General features: G+C 39.0%; 1 protein-coding gene across 2 annotated transcripts; it reads left to right on the forward strand.

Annotated features, from left to right (window-relative positions):
• The first annotated feature begins 17657 nt into the window (after positions 1–17657).
• On the forward strand, positions 17658–21719 carry LOC123820644 (T-cell surface glycoprotein CD1b-2-like). 2 transcript variants are annotated; one of them, XM_045841513.1, is made up of 6 exons: positions 17658–17791; positions 18076–18342; positions 18992–19270; positions 19491–19769; positions 20660–20753; positions 21415–21719. In XM_045841513.1, exons 1-6 carry the CDS (start codon positions 17731–17733, stop codon positions 21434–21436), a joined length of 1002 nt encoding a protein of 333 aa, XP_045697469.1. In that variant the 5' UTR covers positions 17658–17730; the 3' UTR covers positions 21437–21719. The 2 variants fall into 2 exon arrangements, with proteins under 2 accessions (XP_045697469.1, XP_045697470.1); XM_045841514.1 differs by having other exon boundaries at positions 18992–19174.

Below are 21719 nucleotides of genomic sequence, written 5' to 3' on the forward strand. Positions count from 1 at the left end.
AATATTTATAACTTTTTGTGCTTTCAGTATAAGAACCTCCACCTGCTGCCATCCAGGCCAATGTGGGAGACTCCATGACACTCTGGACTGTCTACTGGTATAAACTTTAATAAAACATGAATAAGTAATTATGAGATATTCACACTTTAATATAAAAATTCAGAGTCTAACAATAGGCTGTTCCATTATAAGTAATGAAAAAAAAAAGACTGAAAATCTTCAGAGGTAAAAAGATTACATGGAAAATAATATATAGAATGATAAAAATTTCCTCATCAACAATAGATGCAAGAAAATAATAAAGTAGAATTTAACTAAAATGTGAAATACTCAGATGTATATCTGCTAAGGATTATGTGAACCATATACTATATGCACTATTTTAGAAGAGACAATAGCCAAAAAAAAAAGAAAAGAAAAGTAAACCTATAGGAATGACACAATGTAAGAGAAAAATAAATGCAAAAAAAAACAAATCCAAAATGAAGTTTGGATAGAAAGGTTGATACAACAAGAATTCATTGGGTTTGCCTATAAGTCTATTTTGGAAGTTTAAATCTCTCCATGAAGCAGGGTAAACAGATTAATAGATGAACTTTGAGGTTCTTTTTAACTCAAACAAAGTTCATGGATACTGGACAAAAGTAGACTAGTTAGGTTTCCTGAGCTACAAAGTAGTCTCTGAACTCTCTTCCAAGTTTGGGATAAAGTTGGATTTGTGATGAGAATATGGATGGTGAAGAGATAGTGCAGAGCTTCTACAGGTGCAAACAGTAGGAAATCAATAAACATTAAATATATGATGAAAGCATAAAATATATGAAAAAGTCTAAATATACATGTTATTTTGGATGTATTGTTAATTTATTGGTATTTGGTTCAAACCACAAAATTTTAAAAAGTAATACCATGGGTTACTCATTTGCTTGAAATTTTTTCTACTTTGTTTAGTATCTTTAGGTTTTGTGACCACTGCTCAGACTGTATGATTGCATATAGTAGAATTCCTCAGACAACCGTTAAGAGGCACAAGTTCCCTTAAGCAACTGTCTTATACTTCAATGGAAGGTCCTCTGTTGTACTCAGGGCTGCAAAAATCTTACTTTTGGATCCAAGTTGTGTGTCTTCTTTGCTTTTGGGTTAGAATGATTGGATATTTGTTGCATTCTTATTGTTGGAAACTGGGAGAAATCAGAGGTAAATTTTCACCTTTTAATTCCTACTCTCATTCTACTTTTTACCAACATATTTAGAACATTGTCTCCTGGAGTAATCTGGATTTTGAAATGTTTTTGAAATATTCACTCAGGCTTTTGTTTTGGAGGCATAAGACATTTGAGAGAAGAATCTATAGTATTACTGTGGAATGGATTATGTAAAAATTAAGTTCTGAGTGTTTCTGTTTGTGGTCATGATTTCCCTGTCCTAGTGAGTGTATTCAGTACCTTTAGTCAAGGTTGTGGCCAAGCAGATGATGTAACTGGAGAACACACTGGTGTTCGGGCTGCCTTTTGCTACCAAATGCAATAAGCAAATGACAGTGATTGAATCTTTTATGGGAGCTTTATTCAGATGGCCGGTGATCCGAGAAGATGGCAGGTTCATACCCCAACAAACCATTTTCCCTTCTCTTTCCAGGCCAGATCTTTTATAAGGGGGTGGGGGAGGACAAACAAGGTTGGGTAAGGACTTTGAGATTCATAAGCTGCAACATTCCTGTTCTGGCAGTTAGCTGTTCCCAAGACAGGAGGGCGGGGGTGGTCACACAAAAGGCCCAGATGCTTCCAACTTGTCCCTGGGCAGTAATCTCTAGGCAGTGCCTCAGGAGGTCAGCTGTTTTCCCCAGGACCCAGGATGGGCTTTATCTGTAGTTTCTGAAATAAAAGCTTAACATACAAATTACTTGCTAGACTTACAACTTTTTATCTTAAGCTAAAATTTTCCAAGTCTTGAGTCCCCTATCAAAAATAATAATGCTATTTACAAAAGGTATGTGGAGTACAAGTGCATTTTCAATTATGTGACTCCCTGAAACAGGGACTGCAGTTGTCAAAATCTCTTTCTCTTCAATATTTTTTTTATTCTCAATGCATGTCTCTTTGAATTTATACCAAGACAACATGAGCACTCACATTGATTCATCTGGCATCCCCTTCAAGGCCAACTGCATTACCTATTTATTTCTTCCACATCACTGTTAGTGATATGTTTGTTGTGTGGGAGAATTAATCTACTTACTATGCTTGCACACCACCACATTATTAAAATATATTCATATTAGTTAATCTACAGTACAGTGAATAATCTTGGGTGTTCTATCCAAAACTCAAGGTTTACAGAGAAAAAAATAATGTTAATGTCACAGATAAGTACTGTTAAGTCTCTGATGTTTTCTGTGACTATTACCCAAGTGATGAAATAGAGTATATCATGTATTGGATTATGAGCATTTTGTTTAGATTTATGTAGTTTAGAATTTGGAGAGTTATTCTGGATTTTACAATGAGGCAGTGATAATTTCAGATAAAAGTCTATTGTAACTTTGCTGCACCTCTTTCTGCCCCAGGTGGCTTCAGGCAACTCAGCAACTCAATCTGCATTTGAATAATACTTGTAGAAACATCACAGAGGGGCAAAGTTGTATTTGCTAGGTGGAGGTCTTTCTCCCTCTTGAGAAATAGCCACATTCTGTGGCACAAGTGGAACATTTAAAAGCTACAAGGGCACTCACCACTAAAAGACACCCATGACTGGATGAGCTGGATATATACTGGGCTCAGAATGCTAGTTTTTTTGCCAGCCATAAGCAAATGTCCATCACTGAGGCACACTGTAAAAGCTTTCGCCCTGTCATCCCTGCTGTGTATCCACTACCGAAGCTTAGTTCTTGAGAGGTGTAGATAATATTTTAACCTTTAACAAAGAATCCCTGTCCTTCCAGGCCCCTTTCTTCTATCTATGCCTTGCCTTTTAGTTCAAATGTGCCTCACTCATGAGTTTTCAACCTTCCTTTTTCTAGCTACTCTATTTACATCTCTACCACCCCACTGTTACAGAACAACAAGGGGGGCCTAGGATGATATACTATTACTGAAAGGAACCCCCAGGTCTGTTATGTCCACTGTCTATAGGAAAGACGTCTCTCAATGCCAGACATTCGTAAAAAGGAAAGGAAATGTTTATTTAACATTTAACATGCTATACAAACTTAAAGTAGTGACCTAATGTCTTCATCAAAATCCTAAAGTCCTTTAAAACACCCACAAACATACACAATCCTTCCTTCCCCTTTTGCCCAGTCTGGGGTACCATATCTCAGGAAAGGAAATAGAAGTCCATGGCTCAGGCAGTCCCTGGTTCTTCCCAGCAATCCGTCTTGGCTAGGAGACCTCCCTGGGTTCCTGGCACCCTCAGCTGTGTCACTGGGATCTCTGCTAAAGCTGGGTGGTGGTTCCCCCTACTAATGCTGTGGGGGTCCCCACTCTGGCAAAGGCACACAGTCCTCTCTCCACCACTCCAGCTGTGTGGTCCTCTCTCCCCCAGGGCCATGGGAGTCCCCACTCAGCCAGAAGTGTGTGGTTCTCTCTCAATGGCTGCCGTGTCTCAGTTTAGATCCCTGTGCCAATCTTCCTCTACAGCCCATTTCCGACTCCTCCCACACTCGGCCACACTTGCCCTCAATCTCCCATCCTTTCCAGCTTTACTGGGCTGCCATCGTGGGTCTGGGCAAGTGTGGCTCCAAGTCATGGAGCCAATCTTCTCCGAGCTCCCACACAGGCACTGTAACTCTGGGGACCTGCCCCCCAGTCACATCGTGGGTGGGTGGGGGGAGTCCCTTTCCATCCCCCTGGCCCAGAGCATGGCCACAGCTATTTAGCATATCTAAGTGACCAGCCAAAGGCTATAAGTATGTTAAATGGCCATGCCATGGATTAGCTGCAAAGCTGTTGCTTTACAAAACAGCCCTGCATGTTCTTGCTCCATGTGTCCCTTCCCCCAACTCACACCTGTGGGGGAAGGGGTGAAGACATCTTAAAATTTCCTGAACACCTTGAGTTCTGGACCCCATTTCAAATGCCCATTTGGGGTCCCACCTCTTGGCTGCACCTTGTAACACTACCTCCAATTTGAAGAAAAAAAAAACTGTTACTTTTAAAACCTAAGTGACAGAAACTTGATATCTCTCCCTCTCTTTCCCAGCTTCCTTAAAGTTGTCAAGCACACTAGATAATGAGAGCTCACTTTCAAGCATGCTAAAGAAATGGAGTAGTTACCAAGAATAAAAATTGTGTATCTGCTAATGGGGAAAATAACTATTTCTGAAAGTTATAAAATATATTCATAAATTTATTAATCTAAAAATGTTAATTACTTTTAGTTGTCACTAAAATTGGAAAATTCTAATTAAGTTAGGAAAGAATATATGTATGGTTTTGGTAATAAATTGCATAAATTATAGAATTGTAACTGGGTTAGATATTTCTAGATTAGTTAAAAACAAATTAAAAGGGTCTGTGTAAGTCATAGAGAGTCCATGTAAGTTGAAGATGAATTGTATAGAGGAAAGAAGCAAAAAAAAAAAAGAAATTGAGAAAATAAAAAAAGATGAGAAAGGATAAATGTAAGAGACATAGAGGGAGAAAAAATATTAGAGTAGGAAACTCTACTCTAGATGAGAAATAGCAATAAGGAAAACTAGAAACAAGACTGAGAAAATATTCACCTGATAGAAACAAAAGGCTCACTTGTGGGCTACAGCTTTTTGAGTTTCATGCCACCTCAGGGTCACCCAGTTCCCAGACTACAACTAACATCAAAGGGATGATACTATTACTGTAGATAAAGAGCGATATCCTAAGAGTGGTGCTACACCCTAGACCCCTAGCATTTCCTTACTTTCCAGTTTTTACCTTCTTCCCCTACTCTTGGTTGATGCTCTCTGGCTCCTGGAAATGACCATTGAACTACAGAGATCCTGCCAATTAATTGGTGAGCTCCTTTTCAATGGCCAAAGGAAGGTGGAGACAAACAATCTTATCCCTTCCTGGAAGGAACTAGGGACAAGTGCTCTCCTTGTCTCTACCTTTATACATAATGGAGACATCCATTCTGGATGCTCAGGGTCTCCTGCCCTGGGATATCAAGCCCTTAGGTTATAACACCAGGATGCTAGGCCCTCAGACCTTCTGGTGTTTTTACCTTCCAGATGTGAAATCAAGAGTCCATTCCAGATGGGACCCACTGGGCTGTATCCTTTCCAATTGGTCACAGTTTTATCCCCAAACTCTAAAGAATATACTGATATTTTTTGCAACACTGTTTGGCCTCAATATCAGCTGACAATGAATACCATATTCCAAATTGATTTCTTTGCAAATGCTTAGGTATAATGGGTGTGGAACAAGGTTCCGGACAGGGTGTAGGCTGAGAGGCCCCCAAAGCCCCACAACCATCGCTGGGGGGTTGGGGAAGTGAACAGACCAGTTGAGAGATTCTTTGCATATCAATAACAGCTGGTTAGCTTCACAGATATTTTAAGTAGCTGTGGCAGGTGCTCACCGAGGGAGATGGGTGGGACTTTGACTTCTGATGTAGCTGGAGGGGCTTGCTAGGCCTGCATGAGAGCAAGAATTCAGTTCCCTTATGTCATAGGGCCAAGTCTGCCTGCACTAACAATGGCAGCCAGAGAAAGGCAGAAGAGACCAGAGCACTGGCAGATATAACCTTTTGTGGGAAGAGTAGGGAATGGGGTTAAGGAGGAGGAACAGGGTGAGGGTTTAAACTCAAGCACAGCAGCCAAGCAGGGCCTCTTGACTATGTGGCTTGGGAGTGGTCTTGGCCATGCAATTTAGAAAGGAGAAGGAGGGTTTCTGCTATATAGGATGTAGTTTATAGTAATAAAGGAGGCGATGCAACCTGGGGAGCTACGAAGGAATTATTTGCAAGATCCTGTCTTGCTACACCTGGAATTTTACCTGGACTATTAAGACTTCTTGAGTTTCACCATGATCCAGAGAAACATAGCACATGCTTTTCTGGACTATTAAATGTAGGCTGGTAGACATGTATTCCAGATCCTGAAGGACAGAGCTGCTGCATGGGGATGTCAACTTTGATCCAGAGAGACTGGAAAACTATTTGACCAGCTGGCTTAAGATAAAGCCATGAAACTTTTGGGGCTTTAGGTCAGTAGCCTGGTGGGGAACATGGGAAGTGTTAGGTCTCGAGGGAAAGGAGTGCTCCAAATTGAGGTGGTCTGAGCATCTCCCCATAAGGTTGGAATGTTATAAATCAAGATCTGCTCCTTCCAGGATTAATTGTTGTGTCTTTCACACAGCCTCTACATGGACAGCCATGGTCTGCTTGCTTATAGTTTTGGCAATCTCTGTAACAGTTTTAGTGACGAAGATGTGACTAAAGGAACCTATACTTAGGTTCCAGCCACGTGGTGCAGACTGACCCTTGGAGCATGGCTGTGGGAACTTCCCAGTCTCAAAGAAATGCTCTGTACCCCAGCTCAAGACTCCAGTTGTCTGGAATGCCAGAATGGTGTAAAGGAGCAGGTTTAGGGAGGAGGGGAATCCATAGGCTCTGTGAGTTGAGACCACATGCATTTTGGGTAACAGAAAGTAAGCCACATGTGTGTGCTGCCATTTTGGATAAAATAGAGGATGAGTCAGGTGAGGGTTCCACCATGGAAAATGAATTGTGTATGGGTGCTGCCATCTTGGAAACATGGCCACTCTTCCATCTTGGATAACAGGTCACATGAGAGTGCTGCCATCTTGGAAGTGGGCAAGGTGGTGGGCTAGGTGCTCTTCAGGTTATATGCTGTGTGTTGCTGCTATGTGTGCATTTCACTAGTCAGATTCTCTGTGCAACTGGTGCTGATTGGGATGGCTTAGGTTCTGAAGGTCATGAACTGGGTTCCAAGGGTGACCACCTGAGTTATAGGGTGTTTACAAGGTTTACGCTTCAGAAAGCTGAAAGGTATCCCTGCAAATCTAGGGACTTTTAATGGAAGATGCGTGTGCCTGTAAAGCTAGGGACTTTTAGCTGCCAGATACTGAGTTTAAATATAGCTTCCTAGTGTGGGAAAGAACAAGAAGGGAAAAGTGACTTACAGTTAAATTTGAATGGGTAAAAGTGTTTAGAAAGTTTGTGAATGTTGCAGATAGTCTGTGGAAAGGTGTAAAGATAAATGGAAAGGTTGTGGAAGTTTCCGACTTGGAGGAAAGAAAACCTCTGCTCTTAGGTGTGGTTACTTTTTGTTTGCTTGTTTTCTGATCTTATGGGGATGTGGATTGAATTTTGCTGTTTTGGGTACATCAGGAATCCTCTGTCTCTGTTTTTTGACCAGTAAGACCTAGGAGAGGTTGCCTGTAACTGGTTGGAGAGGATGCCCTTGCCATGTGGGACCCAGGAAAGGTCATTCAGGACTGATGAGTATGCCAGCTTGGGGCAAGAGAGTATGTCTCTGCCAAGAGACTGGGCAGTAAGAGGGCATGTCACTGCCAGGATACCACTGGATGCACTGGTGGGCTAGAGAGTGCCTCTATTGGCAAGCTTTTGAGCCATATAGAGCCTAGGAAGTCTTGCCTGTGTAAACACTTAGTGGGACCAGTGGTAAATGAGACGAGATTCCAAAGCTGTTCTAGTTTCCTCTCTTTTTTTGGAAATCTGTCCTTGCTTTAACTTTTGCTATGTGTCTTCTCTGAAAAGGAAATTGAGGTTTCCCAGGGAAAATTAAAACTTCACACTATATAAGAAAATGTCTCCTACATTGTGTGGCTCAATGGATTGAGTACTGGACTCTGAAGCAAAGGGTTGACAGTGTGATTCCCAGTCTAGAGCACATTCCTGGATTGCTGACCAGGACCCCAGCAGGAGGTGTGCAAGATGCAACCACACATTGATGTTTCTCTCCCTGTCTTTCTCCTTCCCTTCCTCTCTCTCTAAAAATAAATAAGTAAGTAAAATCCTTAAAAGAAAATGAATAAGGGAAAGTGTAGGACATGGAAAAGAAGGTGTATAAAATGTTATAAAAGTTTGTGAGAGTTTTGGAAAGAAATTGTATATGTTCAGTAATGGAAGGTATAATGTATGAACATGTAATTTTAGTGAATATTGGAAGGACTAGGATTTTTTTTTCATGTTTTATATTTTTTGCCCTACCTGAGCCTTCCAGAATTTCCCATTCTGAGGGAGTAAGTGATGAAATCAGGTTTCTTTGCATAAAACCAATAAGATCATCTGTCAATGGTGGTTTTGACAACCAAGATTTTAATGAATGTCTTAGTAACTCCTTCCAAAAATGGGAAAGAAATTAATTTCTAATTTGCATTAAAGTGGGCCTTAAGGCAGGCTGACTAAAGGCCATTAACTATTCCAGGGTCTCCACTGTCAGCCAAGACCTGGATGAGAATCCTACTACATTTTTTGAAAGGCTAAGATAGGCAGTTATCAAGCACACCAACCTAGATTTAGAATTATGTGAAAGCCAGATCATGCTGAAAGATAAGTTTCTAACCCAAGCTGCCTCTGATATTAGCAGAAAACTCCAGAAGCTTCTTCAGGGATCTTGAATGCGATGTTAACCACAGCTGATATAGTCTTCTATAATGCGGATTAAGAGAGAGAGGCCAGGGCTCAGGAGAAAAGACAAAGAAAGGAGGTTAGACATACACAGATTTTTGCCACCCTTGCAGAGTAGCCACATCCCACTAGCCTTTCCAGGTCCACTACCAAGGACACTAAGGGTCTCATACATCAAAAGGCAGGATACTGGGTCAAAGGATGTAAAAACCGTGACAATCCACCTCAGGCACCATGTCAAACGTGTAAGGAAGCAGGCCACTAGGTGGCACTCTGTCTTTAAGATGAAGGACTCCTGGGTTAAGAGTCCTTCAGCATCCACAGGACTGAAGTTATCCACTCCCATCAGCCCCACTTCAAGAAGTCACCATTACTGGACTGGATCCTAGGGTATACGTGGATGTGACAGATAGGATAGTGTATTCCTTGCTGGATACTGGGAATACCTACTCTGTCCTTACTTTCTTCTCTGGACGCCTTTCCTCACAATTCTGTATCCTAAGAGTAGCAGAAAAGTCTATGACCAGGAATTGCATTCTTCCTTTGGGTTGCCTCTGGGACAGATATTACTTCACACATTCTTTTCTCATATTCCAGAGTGTCCAATGCCTCTACTCAGAAGAGACCTTCTTCAGTTATCAGGAACTAGAATACTTAATAGGAGAGAATCCTGTCTTGAGACCACCCCTCCAAATGTTAGTCATGCAAACTGAGGCTCTTCTGAACACTCCCATCTCTATATGGGAGAGGCAAAATGACTCAGAGGTCTGGGACACTGGGGTTTTTAGTAGGGCTAAAAATGCTACTCCAGTCCTTGTTAGTCTTAAAGATCCCTCACAGTTTCCCCACCAGAAGCAATACCCATGAAGGCCAGAGGCTAGGGCTGGGCTTCAGCCTATAATTTCTAGGTTTCTTTCTCATAGGCTACTTAAGCCTACTAGTTCCCATTGAATTGCTCCTGTATTAGTGGTCAGGAAAAAGGACAACTCTAATAGACTAGTTCAAGATTTAAGAATTATTAATGAAACAGTAGTTCCACTGCACTCTGTTATCTCCAACCTATATATCCTTTTGGGCATAATTTCTGCAGATTCTGAGTGGTACTGTGTTAGATCTAAAAAAATGCATTCTTTCGCATCCTCCTGGACATAAAGTTCCAATTTCTTTTTTGCTTTCAAATAGGAATTCCCTGAAGGGTGGCTCCAACAACTAACTTGTATTGTCTTACCTCAGAGATTCAGGGACAGCCCCCATTTATTCAGTCAGGTCCTGGCTGAGGACTTGATTAACTTTATAGCTAGAAAATGGGGCATTACTTTAGCATGTAGACAATTTACTTACTTGTCTCCTGAATCAGAAACTGTCTGTCTTGTATACCATTTGGTGTTAAGCTTCTTAGCTATGCAAGGATTTAAATTTTCCAAGCCAAAGGCTTAGCTACTCAAACAGGAAGTACATTATTTAGGGTTGGTACTTATTCCTATGAAGTGGGGTGTTTCCCCCAACAGAGTCAAGGCTATCACCCAATTCCTGAACCTGGAATCTGGAAACAACTAAGGATCTTTCTCAGCCAAATGGTGTACTGCAGCATATGGATACCTAATTATGTCTTCATTGCACAACTGCTTTATGATAGCCTTTAGGGATAGGAAGATTCAGCCTCTTTAAAATGGGAACAAAATCATCCTGGCTGGTGTGGCTCACTAGATTGAGTGCAAGACTGCTGGCCTGTGAACCAAGAGGTTGCTGGTTCAATTCCTGGTCAGGGCACATGCCTGTGTTGCTGGCCTGGCCCCTGGTTGGGGGCTTGTAAGGAGCAACCAATTGATGTTTCTCTCACACATTGATGTTTCTCTCCTTCTTTCTCCCTCCCTTCCCCTCTCTCTGAAAATAAATAAATAAATAGATAAATAAAATCTTTAGAAAATTATTAAAATAGGAACAAAGTCAACAAAAGGCTTTCAGTCAACTTAAGACTCTGCTCACTCAGGCCCTGGGCCTAGGACTCCCTAATCCTTCTAAACCTTTCCAACTATACTCACATAAAAGGGAGGGAATAGCCTTTGGGATCTTTGCCCCAAAAGTAGGTAATACCCACCAACAATGGCCTACATATCTGAAAAGCTAGACCCTATGGCCTGTGGGTGGCTGTCCTCCTTTTGAGCTTTTGAGCTGTTGGGGCCCTTACCCTTCTTTTAGAAGAAATCTTTAAACTGGCTCATGGGGCTCCAGTAGTCATCAGATCCTGGAACTCCTACAAATTAAGGGCTTTCTGATGATAGACTCTTTAGATAACATGTCCTAGGATTTTTTAAATTTAATCTTTATTGTATTTTTCCATTACCATTTAATCCCCTTATACCACTCCTCCCTCAGCAATCACCCATTCTTCTTCCCAATTCTGTAGAAGACTAGCCATTCCATTCCGGCTTTGAAATTCTGTCTCTTCCAACCCTCACCTTGATCTCTCTGATCAGCTCTTAAACAATCCAGACATTATTTGGTTCATAGATGCCAGCAGTTTTGTTCTAGAGGTAAAAAAAAAAAAATAAACAAAGGCAGAGTATGTGGTGGTTTCTGCCCTCCAGATGATAGAAGCAGGGACACTACCTACCTTGGCTAAATTAGCAGAACTAATAGCTCTCACCTGAGCACTCACACCAGTAGAGGGGAAAAGGGCAAATATTTTCACAGATTCTAAATATGGTTTCCTAGTCCTACATACTCATTCAGCAATCTGGAATGAAGGGTACTTCCTCACCACCCAAAACAGCACCATCAAATACAGGCCCCCAAATCCTATATCTAGAAGCTCTTCAGAAGCCTCATCAAATACCAGTCATTCATTGTAAAAAACATCAAAAGGAGGATTCTGAGGTAGCCAAGGGTAACTGCCTAGCAGATGCCACTGCCAGACAAGCCACACTTCAGGATGCACAAGTTCCCAGTAGCCCAGTCACTATGGGAGCTCACATCCCTTAGGCATCCTTGCCCACTCCATCTTATATGAGAGAAGAATGGTCTTGGCAACATGGAAAGGGTTTCAACTTCTCTTTTCAGGATAGCTTAGCTGAGGAACTGTTTTAATCCTACCCCAAAATGTACAATGAAAAATCAAGTCCTTCCATGAATCAACTTACTTGGAAAGGGAATTTTTAACCATCCTTATTAACAGGGTATTTCAGGGAAAGGGGCTGTCCAAGACTATCTATCAAGTAGTATTCCCCTGTCCCACCTGCTTTCTTAATAACCCACAGGGAATAATTAAATTATCACTGTCCCAGCCTGCCCAACATAAGGGATCCTATCCAGAGGAGGATTGGTAAATACATTTTATACAAGTGCCCCCTAGACAAGGACATAAATACCTATTAGTCTTTGTAGATACCTTAACTGAGTGGATAGAGGCCTTTCCAATCTCAACTGAGAGGGCTTAAGAAGTAGCTAAAAAGCTTTTACATTAAATTATCCCTAGGTTTGGGTTACCCTGTTCACATTAAAGCAATAATGGGGCAGTCTTTATTTCCACTATAGTTCAAACAATCTCCAAGGCCCTGGGAATAAATTACAATCTCCATGGTGCCTGGTGCCCCCAGTCATTGGAACAGGTAAGAAAAACCAATCAATTTTTAAAAACTAGAAAATCCTCTCTTAACTGGAAAGAAGCCTTACCAATTGCTTTGGCAAGGTGGCCCCTAAAGCCCACTTGACCCTTCAGTCCCTTTGAAACACCATATGGCCAAACTTTTCTGTATTAAGAACTCTAGTTAGATATGGAGGATTCTTCTCAAAGCCTATGCACAAATGGTGATTCAGTTCTAGGCCACCCTTCAGGAATCTGGCTTACAGAAAAAACCTAGCCAAAATACAACTGCCCAATTGTATCTTCTTGGAGCCCAGGTTCTAATAAAACTTTGAAAAGATGGTACTTCTAGTTCTCAACTACAACCCCCCATTGAAAGGATACCTCCCTGTTCTTATGTCTTCCTTGACAGCCATCAAGATTCCTGACATCTCCAGCTGCATATATCGCTCTCAGTTCAAACTGTGGAAGGGGTCAACTAAACCTTTAGGAATTCCAAAATAGCAGGACAATACTACCTACTTCAGTGAGCTGGTGAAGGACCTCAAATTCCCTTTCAAAAAATTTAAAAAACTGTTAAAAATAAGTAATATCAAATATAGTTATATAGTTATATTTCTAATAATTCTGACAATTTTTCTACCAACCTGTCAATGTGCTCAGCCTCCTCTCCCAGAAATAAGTTTTTCTGTCCCTGTTGGATTTAACCCTTATCAGATAAAGTCCTGGGTCTTCCACTCCACCAATCCTCCTGTCAAATTTGTCACCTCGAACATACAACAATTACTATTGATCCTTGGGACTCCAGACTCCAAACACTTATCATGGGCCAATATATAGACAGTTCCTTCAGCCTCCTCTGACCAATAGTTATCAAGCAGACAGAACCCAAAGAAGTCTTAATGTCCCTTTATAGCAGGAAGTAGCCTGAGCAGTTGTTTCCCCAAAGTCCTCAAAGATTTTGGGTTTCAGTACTTGAGGAGGGAATGTTACATAAGATAGATAGTAAAACAAGGCAGGGAGGAGGGAGACATGTCTTACCTATTAACCTGCAGAGATCATAGTAAAAAAAAAATTACAGTGTAGCTTGTGTGTACCCAAAAGATACAGTCATTACTAGTATATACTGAAATATGAAAAAAAAACATTGCAAATTTGCATTTATTTATATAATAAAATGCATTATTTTACATTTATTTTCAGTTACAACCTACAATTTATTCATTTCTTTATTTATTCACTTATTTTTAGAGAAAGGGGAAGAGAAGGAGAAAGTGAGGGAGAGAAACATCAGTATGTGGTTGCCTCTCATGTGCCCCCAACCAGAGACCTGGCCCACAACACAGGCATGTGCCTTGACTGGGAATCTAACCAGTGACCCTTAGGTTTGCAGGCCAGAGCTCAATTCACTGAGCCACACCAGCTAGAGTGCAACCTAGAAATTATTGAATAAAGAAATATTTTTAAAAAAGAATAAAACTTTTTCTTTTCAAATAATGGAAATATGGGCATTGCTAAAAAACACAACCAAAATATTAATATCCTTTAATATTAGTTAATCATAATCTACAATGGTTGGCTTTGCAAAACATTTATAAGTCATCACAAATAATGTACAAAATCATGAAAAGCAAGGACCTACATCCAAGATTACTCTATCCAGCAAAGTTATCATTTAGAATGGAAGGGTAGGTAAAGTGCTTCCCAGAGAAGGTCAAATTAAAGGAATTCATCATCAACAAGCCCTTATTATATGAAATGTTAAAGGGACTTATCTAAGAAAAAGAAGGTCAAAACTGTGAACAGTAAATGACAACAAACTCACAGCTATTAACAACCAAACCTTAAAAAAAGAACAAAACAAAAACAAACTAAGGAAACAATTAGAACAGGAACAGAATCACAGAAATGGAGACCACATGGAAGGTTATCAGTGAGGAGTAGGGGAGAATGGGGGAAATGGTATAGGGAATACGGAGCATAAATGGTAGGTACAAAATAGACAGGGGAAGGTTTAGAATAGTACAGGAAATGGAGAAGCCTAAGAAGTTATATGTACTACCCATGGACATGAACTAAGAGGGGGGGGGATGCTGGTGCAAGGGCAGGTGCAAGGTGGAGTGGAATAAAAGGTGAAAAATGTGACAACAATAATAGCATAATCAATGAAATATACTTTAAATTAAAAAAAAAATCACAACGAACAAAAGTCCTGGATCGGATGGCTTCAGGAATACATGTTAGCAAACATGTAAAGAAAAACTAACACCTATCTTTATCAACTTATCCTCCCAAACATTTCAAAACAGGAAGTAGTTCCAAATTCATTTCACAAGATCACAATTATCCTGATTCCAACACTAGATAAAGACACTATAAAGATAAATAATTATAAGCCAATATGCCTGATGAACATAGATGCTAAAATCATCAACAAAATATTAGCAAACTGGAACCAGCAATACATTGAAATATCATCCACCATGATCAAGTGGGATTTATTCTTGGAGTACAAGGTTGGTATAATATCTATAAACTACAAATTAAATGAAGGATAAAACTCACATAATCATACCAATAGATGCAGAAAAAGCATTTGATAAAATCCAGGACTCATTTATGAAAAAAAAAAACTTTCAGTGAGGTGATAATAGAAAACAAAACACAGCATAATAAATGTAACATAGGCAAACCCAGAGACAACATCATACTCAAAAGAGAAATATCAAAAGCACTTCCTTTAATATCAAAAATAAGACTGATGAGTTTGCTTCTACCACTTTATTCAGTATAGTATTGGAAGTCCTAGCCAGAGTAATCAGATAAGAAGAATAAATAAAATGCATCCAAGTTTGAAAGGAAAAAGTAAAAACTGTCATTCTTTTCAGATTACCTAATACTGTATATAGAAAACCTGAAAAACTCTACTGAAAAACTACTATAACTCATAAATAAATTCAGTAAAGTAGCAGGACAGAAAATACATATTCAGGAATCAGTTTCATTTTATACACCAATAAAGAACTAGTGGAAAAGGGAACTAGGAAAGCAATATCATTTACAATTGCATTAAAAATTTAGAAATAATTTTAACCAAGGATATAAAAGATCTGTACTCAGAAAATTATGACACTGAAGAAAAAAATGGAAGAATTACACAAGTAAATAGAAACATATACCATATTCATGGATAGGAAGAGTTAATATCATTAAAATGTTCATACTACCCAAAGCAATCTATAGACTAGAAGCAGTACTGATCAAAATACCAATGTCATATTTCATAGAACTAGAACAAATATTCCAAAATTTTATAAGGAACCACAAAAGACCATGAATAGTAACAGCAATCTTGATAAAGAAGAGCAAAGTTGGAATTATGCTATCTGATACCAAACTTACTACAAGGCCATAGTTATCAAAAGAGCATGGTACTAGAATAAAAACAGACATATAGATGAATGGAACAGAATAGAGAGCCCAGAAATAAACCCACACTTTTATGGTCAGTTGACATTTGACAAGAAGGCAAGAACATACGATTAGGTCAAGACAGCCTATCCAATAAATGTCATTAACAAAATTTAGACAGATGTATGCAAAAAATGAAACTAGACCAACTTTTTGCACATAGAGAAGGATGAATTTAACACATATTGATGACTTAAAATGTTAGACTTGAAACCCTAAAATCCTAGAAGAAAACATAGTAAAATCTCAGACATTTCTTGTAGTGTTTTTTTTTTATTTTTTGATAAATCTATTTAGATAAAGAAAAGAAAACAAAAAAATAATGACACAGGACTACATAAAACTAAAAAGTTTTTGGATGCCATAGAAAACCATGAACAAAATGAAAAGATAAACAAAATGTGAGAATGTATTTGCCAGATACACCTGACATGTGATCAATATTCAAGATTTATAAGAACAAGTCAACACCAAATATAATCCAATTAAAATGGGCAAAGAACCTAAAGAGACACTTCTCCAAAGAGGACATGAAGATGGTCACTAATCATCAGAGAAATGCATATTAAAACCACCATGAGATATCACCTCACATCTGTCAAAATGGCTATCATCAATAAATCGACAAACAACAAGTGTTGGGAAGGATATGAAGAAAATGGGACCCCTGTGAACTGTTGGTTGTAATCAGATTGGTACAGACACTGTGGAAAGCAGTACACAGTTTCCTCAAAATGAAACTGCCTTATGGCCCAGTGATTCCACTTCTGGGAATATGTCCAAAGACATCTGAAACACTAATTCAAAAGTATATATGCACCCGTATGTTCACTGAAGCATTATTTACAATAGGCAAAATTTGGAAACAGTCTAAGTGCCCATCAATAGATGAGTGGATAAAACAAAAACAAAACCAAAAAACTGTGGTGTATTTATACAATGGAATACCACTAAGCCACAAAAAAGAAGGAAATCTTACTTCTTGCAACATCATTATGCAAAGTGAAATAAGCCAGTTAAAGTCAAATACCATATAATCTCACTTATATTTGGAAGCTAATGAACAAAATAAATAAAATATAAACAGATTCATACACATGGGGAACAAACTGACAGCTTTTAGAGGGGAAGAAATTTGGGGGAACTGAATGAAAAAGGGAAAGGGGTTACTAAAAATTTTTTAAAAAGAAAAAATAAAAATAAAGAAATTAATGGTTTTGTGCTTAGAAAAATAATAAAAATACAAAGAGACAAAAATGTTATCTTTGATTTAGCCTGAAGCTGCACATAACTCCTAAAATTCTGGCTGTCTCATAAAAATTTTGTTACTCAAACTTCCAAAGGTCAAGAGCTACTGAAAAGAAGGTCATCTACTAGTAGCAAATTTTTCTTTTTGAAAATTGCTATGGCATAAGATAACTTTTCTTGGATTATAAACTAAAGTATTTATCTTACTTGATTTTGGGATTTGGGTCTGCAGTGCTATAATCCAGGCACATGTTTTAAATGCTTTGCCTTTTGTAAATGATTATCAGCACACACACACACTCACACACACAGGAACAAGAATGTGGGATTAGGGAGACCGTCAAAGTGGATGAGATCAGAAAGAGGAGCAATTGATAATGTTGGAAAGAGTGCCAGGGAAGAGAGAGCCATGAGAAGGAAGGTTGAGATGGGTGGATAAACCAAAAGAATTATCCTAGATTAAAGGAGGTGATTGTTTAACATTACTTTATTATTTAGCAGATGTTATGATACAAGACTGAGGAGTTAAAATTAACTTTCAAAACCATGTAGGAGCCTTTTCAAAGTATTATAAGGAAATCTGTTATCAGGATGAATAGTTGGGAGCCAGGGAATTAAGAAAAATAATCTGAAAGTCAAGGGCTGGAGTGGAAATGAGAGGCAAAGTGGGAGGGCGAGGGCTGTGGAGGCACAGTTTTTCTCTAATGTGCAATGGGGATTTGTCAGTTGGAAGAAAGAGGAAGTTACTATAGCGTACTGAGAAAAAGGTTTGCTGAATTCAGAGATCAAACACCAGCTCTTAGTTAGAGTCAGAAGTTCTATCTCCTGCTCAAATGCCGCTGTTGCTGCCTCTATTGCTAGCAGTTCTCATCCCAGGTGGTGACAATGAGCACGGTAAGAGTAACTCTGGCAACTCCCAGCATGGGTGTAAGGGGTCTGGATAAAATCATACTGCACATAACCCTAAGGGCCTGGGCCCTCTTATCTCCAGCACTCTTCTTCTATTTTGGATGTTGCAGTGGAGCCAGAGGCCCCAGCACAGGCAAATTTCTCAGGAATTTTGTTTTTCAGACATTGGGTTATTTTTCCCTAGATCTCTCTGGTTTTCATTTTCCCCCTGTTTTTTTTCTGCTTTTTTCTTTCACTTCACATTTTTTTAATCCTTCCACTACCCACAGCTTTCCAGGGGCCGACCTCTTTCCATCTCATCCAGATATCATCGTTTGCCAATAGCACCTGGGCAAAAAATCAAGGCTCAGGTTGGCTGGATGACTTACAGATTCATGGCTGGGATAGTAACTCAGAGACTGCCATTTTCCTGAAGCCTTGGTCCAAGGGCAACTTCAGCGAAGAGGAGGTGACTGAACTTGTGGAGCTATTTCGAGTCTATCTTATTGGATTCATTCGGGTGGTACAGGATCATGTCAGTGAATTCCAGTTGACATGTGAGTGCAGTCTTCTGATCTGGGAAGATTATTAATGATTATTTTTCTCTCGGTTCAGGCTACTATACCCAGGATTTTTCTTTCCTTTATTGTTAGAAATGAGGCTGCTGCTGGTATACCATGACTGCTGCTGATATAACATGGCTGCTGCTGGTATAACATGGCTTACAGCAAACTTATTTTTTATAAGTAGAAAGAGTACACCCTGAAATAACAATAAAATTATAATAAATACATAAATGAGTAACGTTTGTTATCATTAACAAGTATTATTATGTAATGTACATATTGTATCCCTATGCTTTTTTTACAACTGCAACACAGTAGGTTTATACCAACACATAAGTAATCTCAACAAACACATAAGTGATCCATTGTGCTATGAAGTTATGATGGCTATGACATCATTAGGCAATAGAAATTTTGCAGCTCCATTATAATCTTATTGGACTACCTTCATATATGTGGTTTGTTGTTGGTTGAAAAGTTGTTCTGTGGCACATGATTGTAGTGAATTGGTTATTGGCTTATCATTTTATATCTCAGACCTTTCTCCCCACCAAAATGCAAATTTCTAGATCTTTCTCTCTATCCCGTTCTTTCTAGTTTTTTTTTTCAATATATTTTTCTCTGTTTTTCTTTTATCTAGATCCCTTTGAGATCCAGGGCATAGCAGGCTGTGAGCTGCATTCTGGAGAGGCCACAGTAAGCTTCTTGAAGGGAGCTTTAGGAGGATTAGATTTTCTGAGTCTCAAGAATAATTCATGTGTACCCGCTGCAGAGGGTGGCATCAGAGCACAGCGGTTCTGTACAATTTTCATTCAATACCAAGGTATCGCTGATATCATAGAGAAGCTTCTCTTTAAAACCTGTCCTCAATATCTCTTGGGTGTCCTCGATGCAGGAAAGGCAGAACTGCAAAGACAAGGTTAGTTCTGTTCTCTCTCCAAGACTTTTCTATTTTATTTCCTACCACCTCTTTAAATTCAAGAATAAGAGGTACCTAAGCAGAGAGGTGGTTAGTCAATAAATTACTTGGTTTCCAAAGCAGTACAAGGGATCACTTTCCAAACTTTGTGGGTTTCTGAGTCCCTATGCTCTAGGTTAAAGTCATAATGTTACTCTGTCCTTGCTTGTTCCTGCCCCAGTGAAGCCTGAAGCCTGGCTTTCCAGTGGTCCCATTCCTGGTCCTGGACATCTGTTGCTTGTGTGCCATGTCTCAGGATTTTACCCCAAACCTGCATGGGTAATGTGGATGAAGGGTGAGCAGGAGCATCCAGGAACTCATCAAAGTGACGTCCTGCCCAATGCTGATGGGACATGGTATCTCCGAGTAACCCTTGATGTTGTGGCTGGGGAGACTGCTAACCTGAATTGCCGGGTAAAGCACAGCAGTCTAGGAGGCCAGGACATCATCCTCTACTGGGGTGAGAAAGCACTGGATCTATCTGGATATAGGAGGAAATGGTCCTCACACATAGAGGGAGGGGCTAACAAAATGGTTAGGCTTAATGAGTGAGAGAAAGAAACAAGGAGGGAGGAAGAAAAGGAGAAAAAGTGAAACAGAAAAGTAGAGAGATGACCTAAGGCAATGATTTTTCAATCAGTGTGCTTTAAGAGGCACACCGGTGTGCCACAAGAATTTTTAAAACATGAAATACCTGACTATTCATCAGGGGCACTGACCTCTTTCCCCTTAGATTGTCAAATGAAAAAAATAACAGCCAACACAAAAATAGATGTCCAGTGTGAGTGAATCAAATTAATTTTTTGTCAGATTGTCAAATAGTACATTTTTATGGGTACTGCAGAATTTTAGTAATTAGCTTATGTGTGCCACGAGATGAAAAAGATTGAAAATCACTGACCTAAGGTATAAAAAATGTAAGCATTATGGACTATATATTGTGGGAAGTGGGGCAAGAAGAAGAGATACAAGATAGATATAGATATGCTGTGTTAGAAAATATGAAAGAGGGAGCTGGATAGGCACATATATCAGAAACAGGTGATGATGGTGGTAAAACTCAGGTGAACAAAGAAAAGCCAGGAGAATCAGAGGATTTTTTTTCAAGTTATAAGACAAAGTTTATTTAGAAAGTTACAAAGGCAGAAAAGATGTACCAGCTGAGCTGTGGGGGCTCAGGAAACAGATTACAGAAGCAAAAGAAGGGTGGTTGGAGCTTAGGAGAAAGAAAGGCAAAGCAACCATTCCTGGGGGATGGAGAGGGAATAAGGTGTGAGTGTGCTCCAGGGAGAGACAGCTGCAGAGAAAATGTTCTGAAGTGACGTTTTTGTGTCTTATCTCAATTGCCAGGATATCCCACCTCTACCAGTGTGATACTGCTGGCAGTGATATTGCCCACCTTGATTCTTTTGATATGTCTTGCATTATGGTTTCTGAGGCACTGGTAAGTTTTTAAAAGTCTTTTCTGTCTACCTCTTACTCTTTTAAGTATACTTTTATGTATTTACATCACTTTAGACTCAATCTTTCCATGAAACATTTTGTACTTTCTCTCCAATTTCCATCTTTTTATATAAATCTATTTTTAATTGTGGTAAAATGTATATGACATAAAACATTATTTTAGTGATTTTAAATACATAGCTTAGTAGTACTAATTGCACTACCATTTTTGTGCAATCTATCTCTACAACTCTTCTTATTTGAAGAAACTAAAACTCTCTACCCATTAAACAACATCTTGTCATTTCCTGGTCATCTAGGTCTAGACAACCAATATTCTATTTTTCGTCTATGTAAATTTGACTACTCTAAATACCTCATATAAGTGAAATAATAAGTATTTGTCTTTTTATGACTGAGTTATTTTATTTAGCACGGTGTACTCATGATTCACCCTTGTTTTAGCATGTTTCAGAATTTCTTTTCTTTTAAAGAAAGGCTGAATAATATTTCATTGTATTTATATAACATGTTAGTTTACCCATTTGCCTGTCAATAAACTTAGGTTGACTCCACCTTTTGGCCATTATGAATAATGCTGATATAAAGTGGGTGTACAATCATCTCTTATATAAAGCTAAAATTGCATGTGTTTTTAACAGGTCATATCAGAATATCCCGTGAGATTTTATCATGTCTCCTTTCTTATTTGGAATAAGTACTCAGAAGACCAGAAACCCAATTGTCAGCCCAGAAGTCAATCTCATCATATTTAATCAAATAATCATCATATTTGATCTACTCAGAGTTTCCACAGATTTTGAGATATATCATAATTTACATACAGCAGAAAAATAATTAAGAACTGTGAATTTATTATAAGATGGTATCAATAATAGGCTGTACCCAGTTCATAGATGTGAGATGTGAGAAAGACTGTATCTCAGAATAAATAAAGTACAAATGG

This window comes from Phyllostomus hastatus, unplaced genomic scaffold (genome assembly GCF_019186645.2).
Source record: "Phyllostomus hastatus isolate PE091 unplaced genomic scaffold, TTU_PhHast_1.1 phas_contig_36, whole genome shotgun sequence".
Classification (NCBI taxonomy): domain Eukaryota; kingdom Metazoa; phylum Chordata; class Mammalia; order Chiroptera; family Phyllostomidae; genus Phyllostomus; species Phyllostomus hastatus.

Bases quoted from the DNA above. Each gene is read 5' to 3' on its own strand.
- LOC123820644 (XM_045841513.1), top strand. From the start codon at position 17,731: ATGCCGCTGTTGCTGCCTCTATTGCTAGCAGTTCTCATCCCAGGTGGT. The intron at 18,343-18,991 runs GTGAGTGCAGTC...TCTTTTATCTAG, and splicing joins CAGTGAATTCCAGTTGACAT to ATCCCTTTGAGATCCAGGGC. The intron at 20,754-21,414 runs GTAAGTTTTTAA...TGTTTTTAACAG, and splicing joins TTATGGTTTCTGAGGCACTG to GTCATATCAGAATATCCCGT.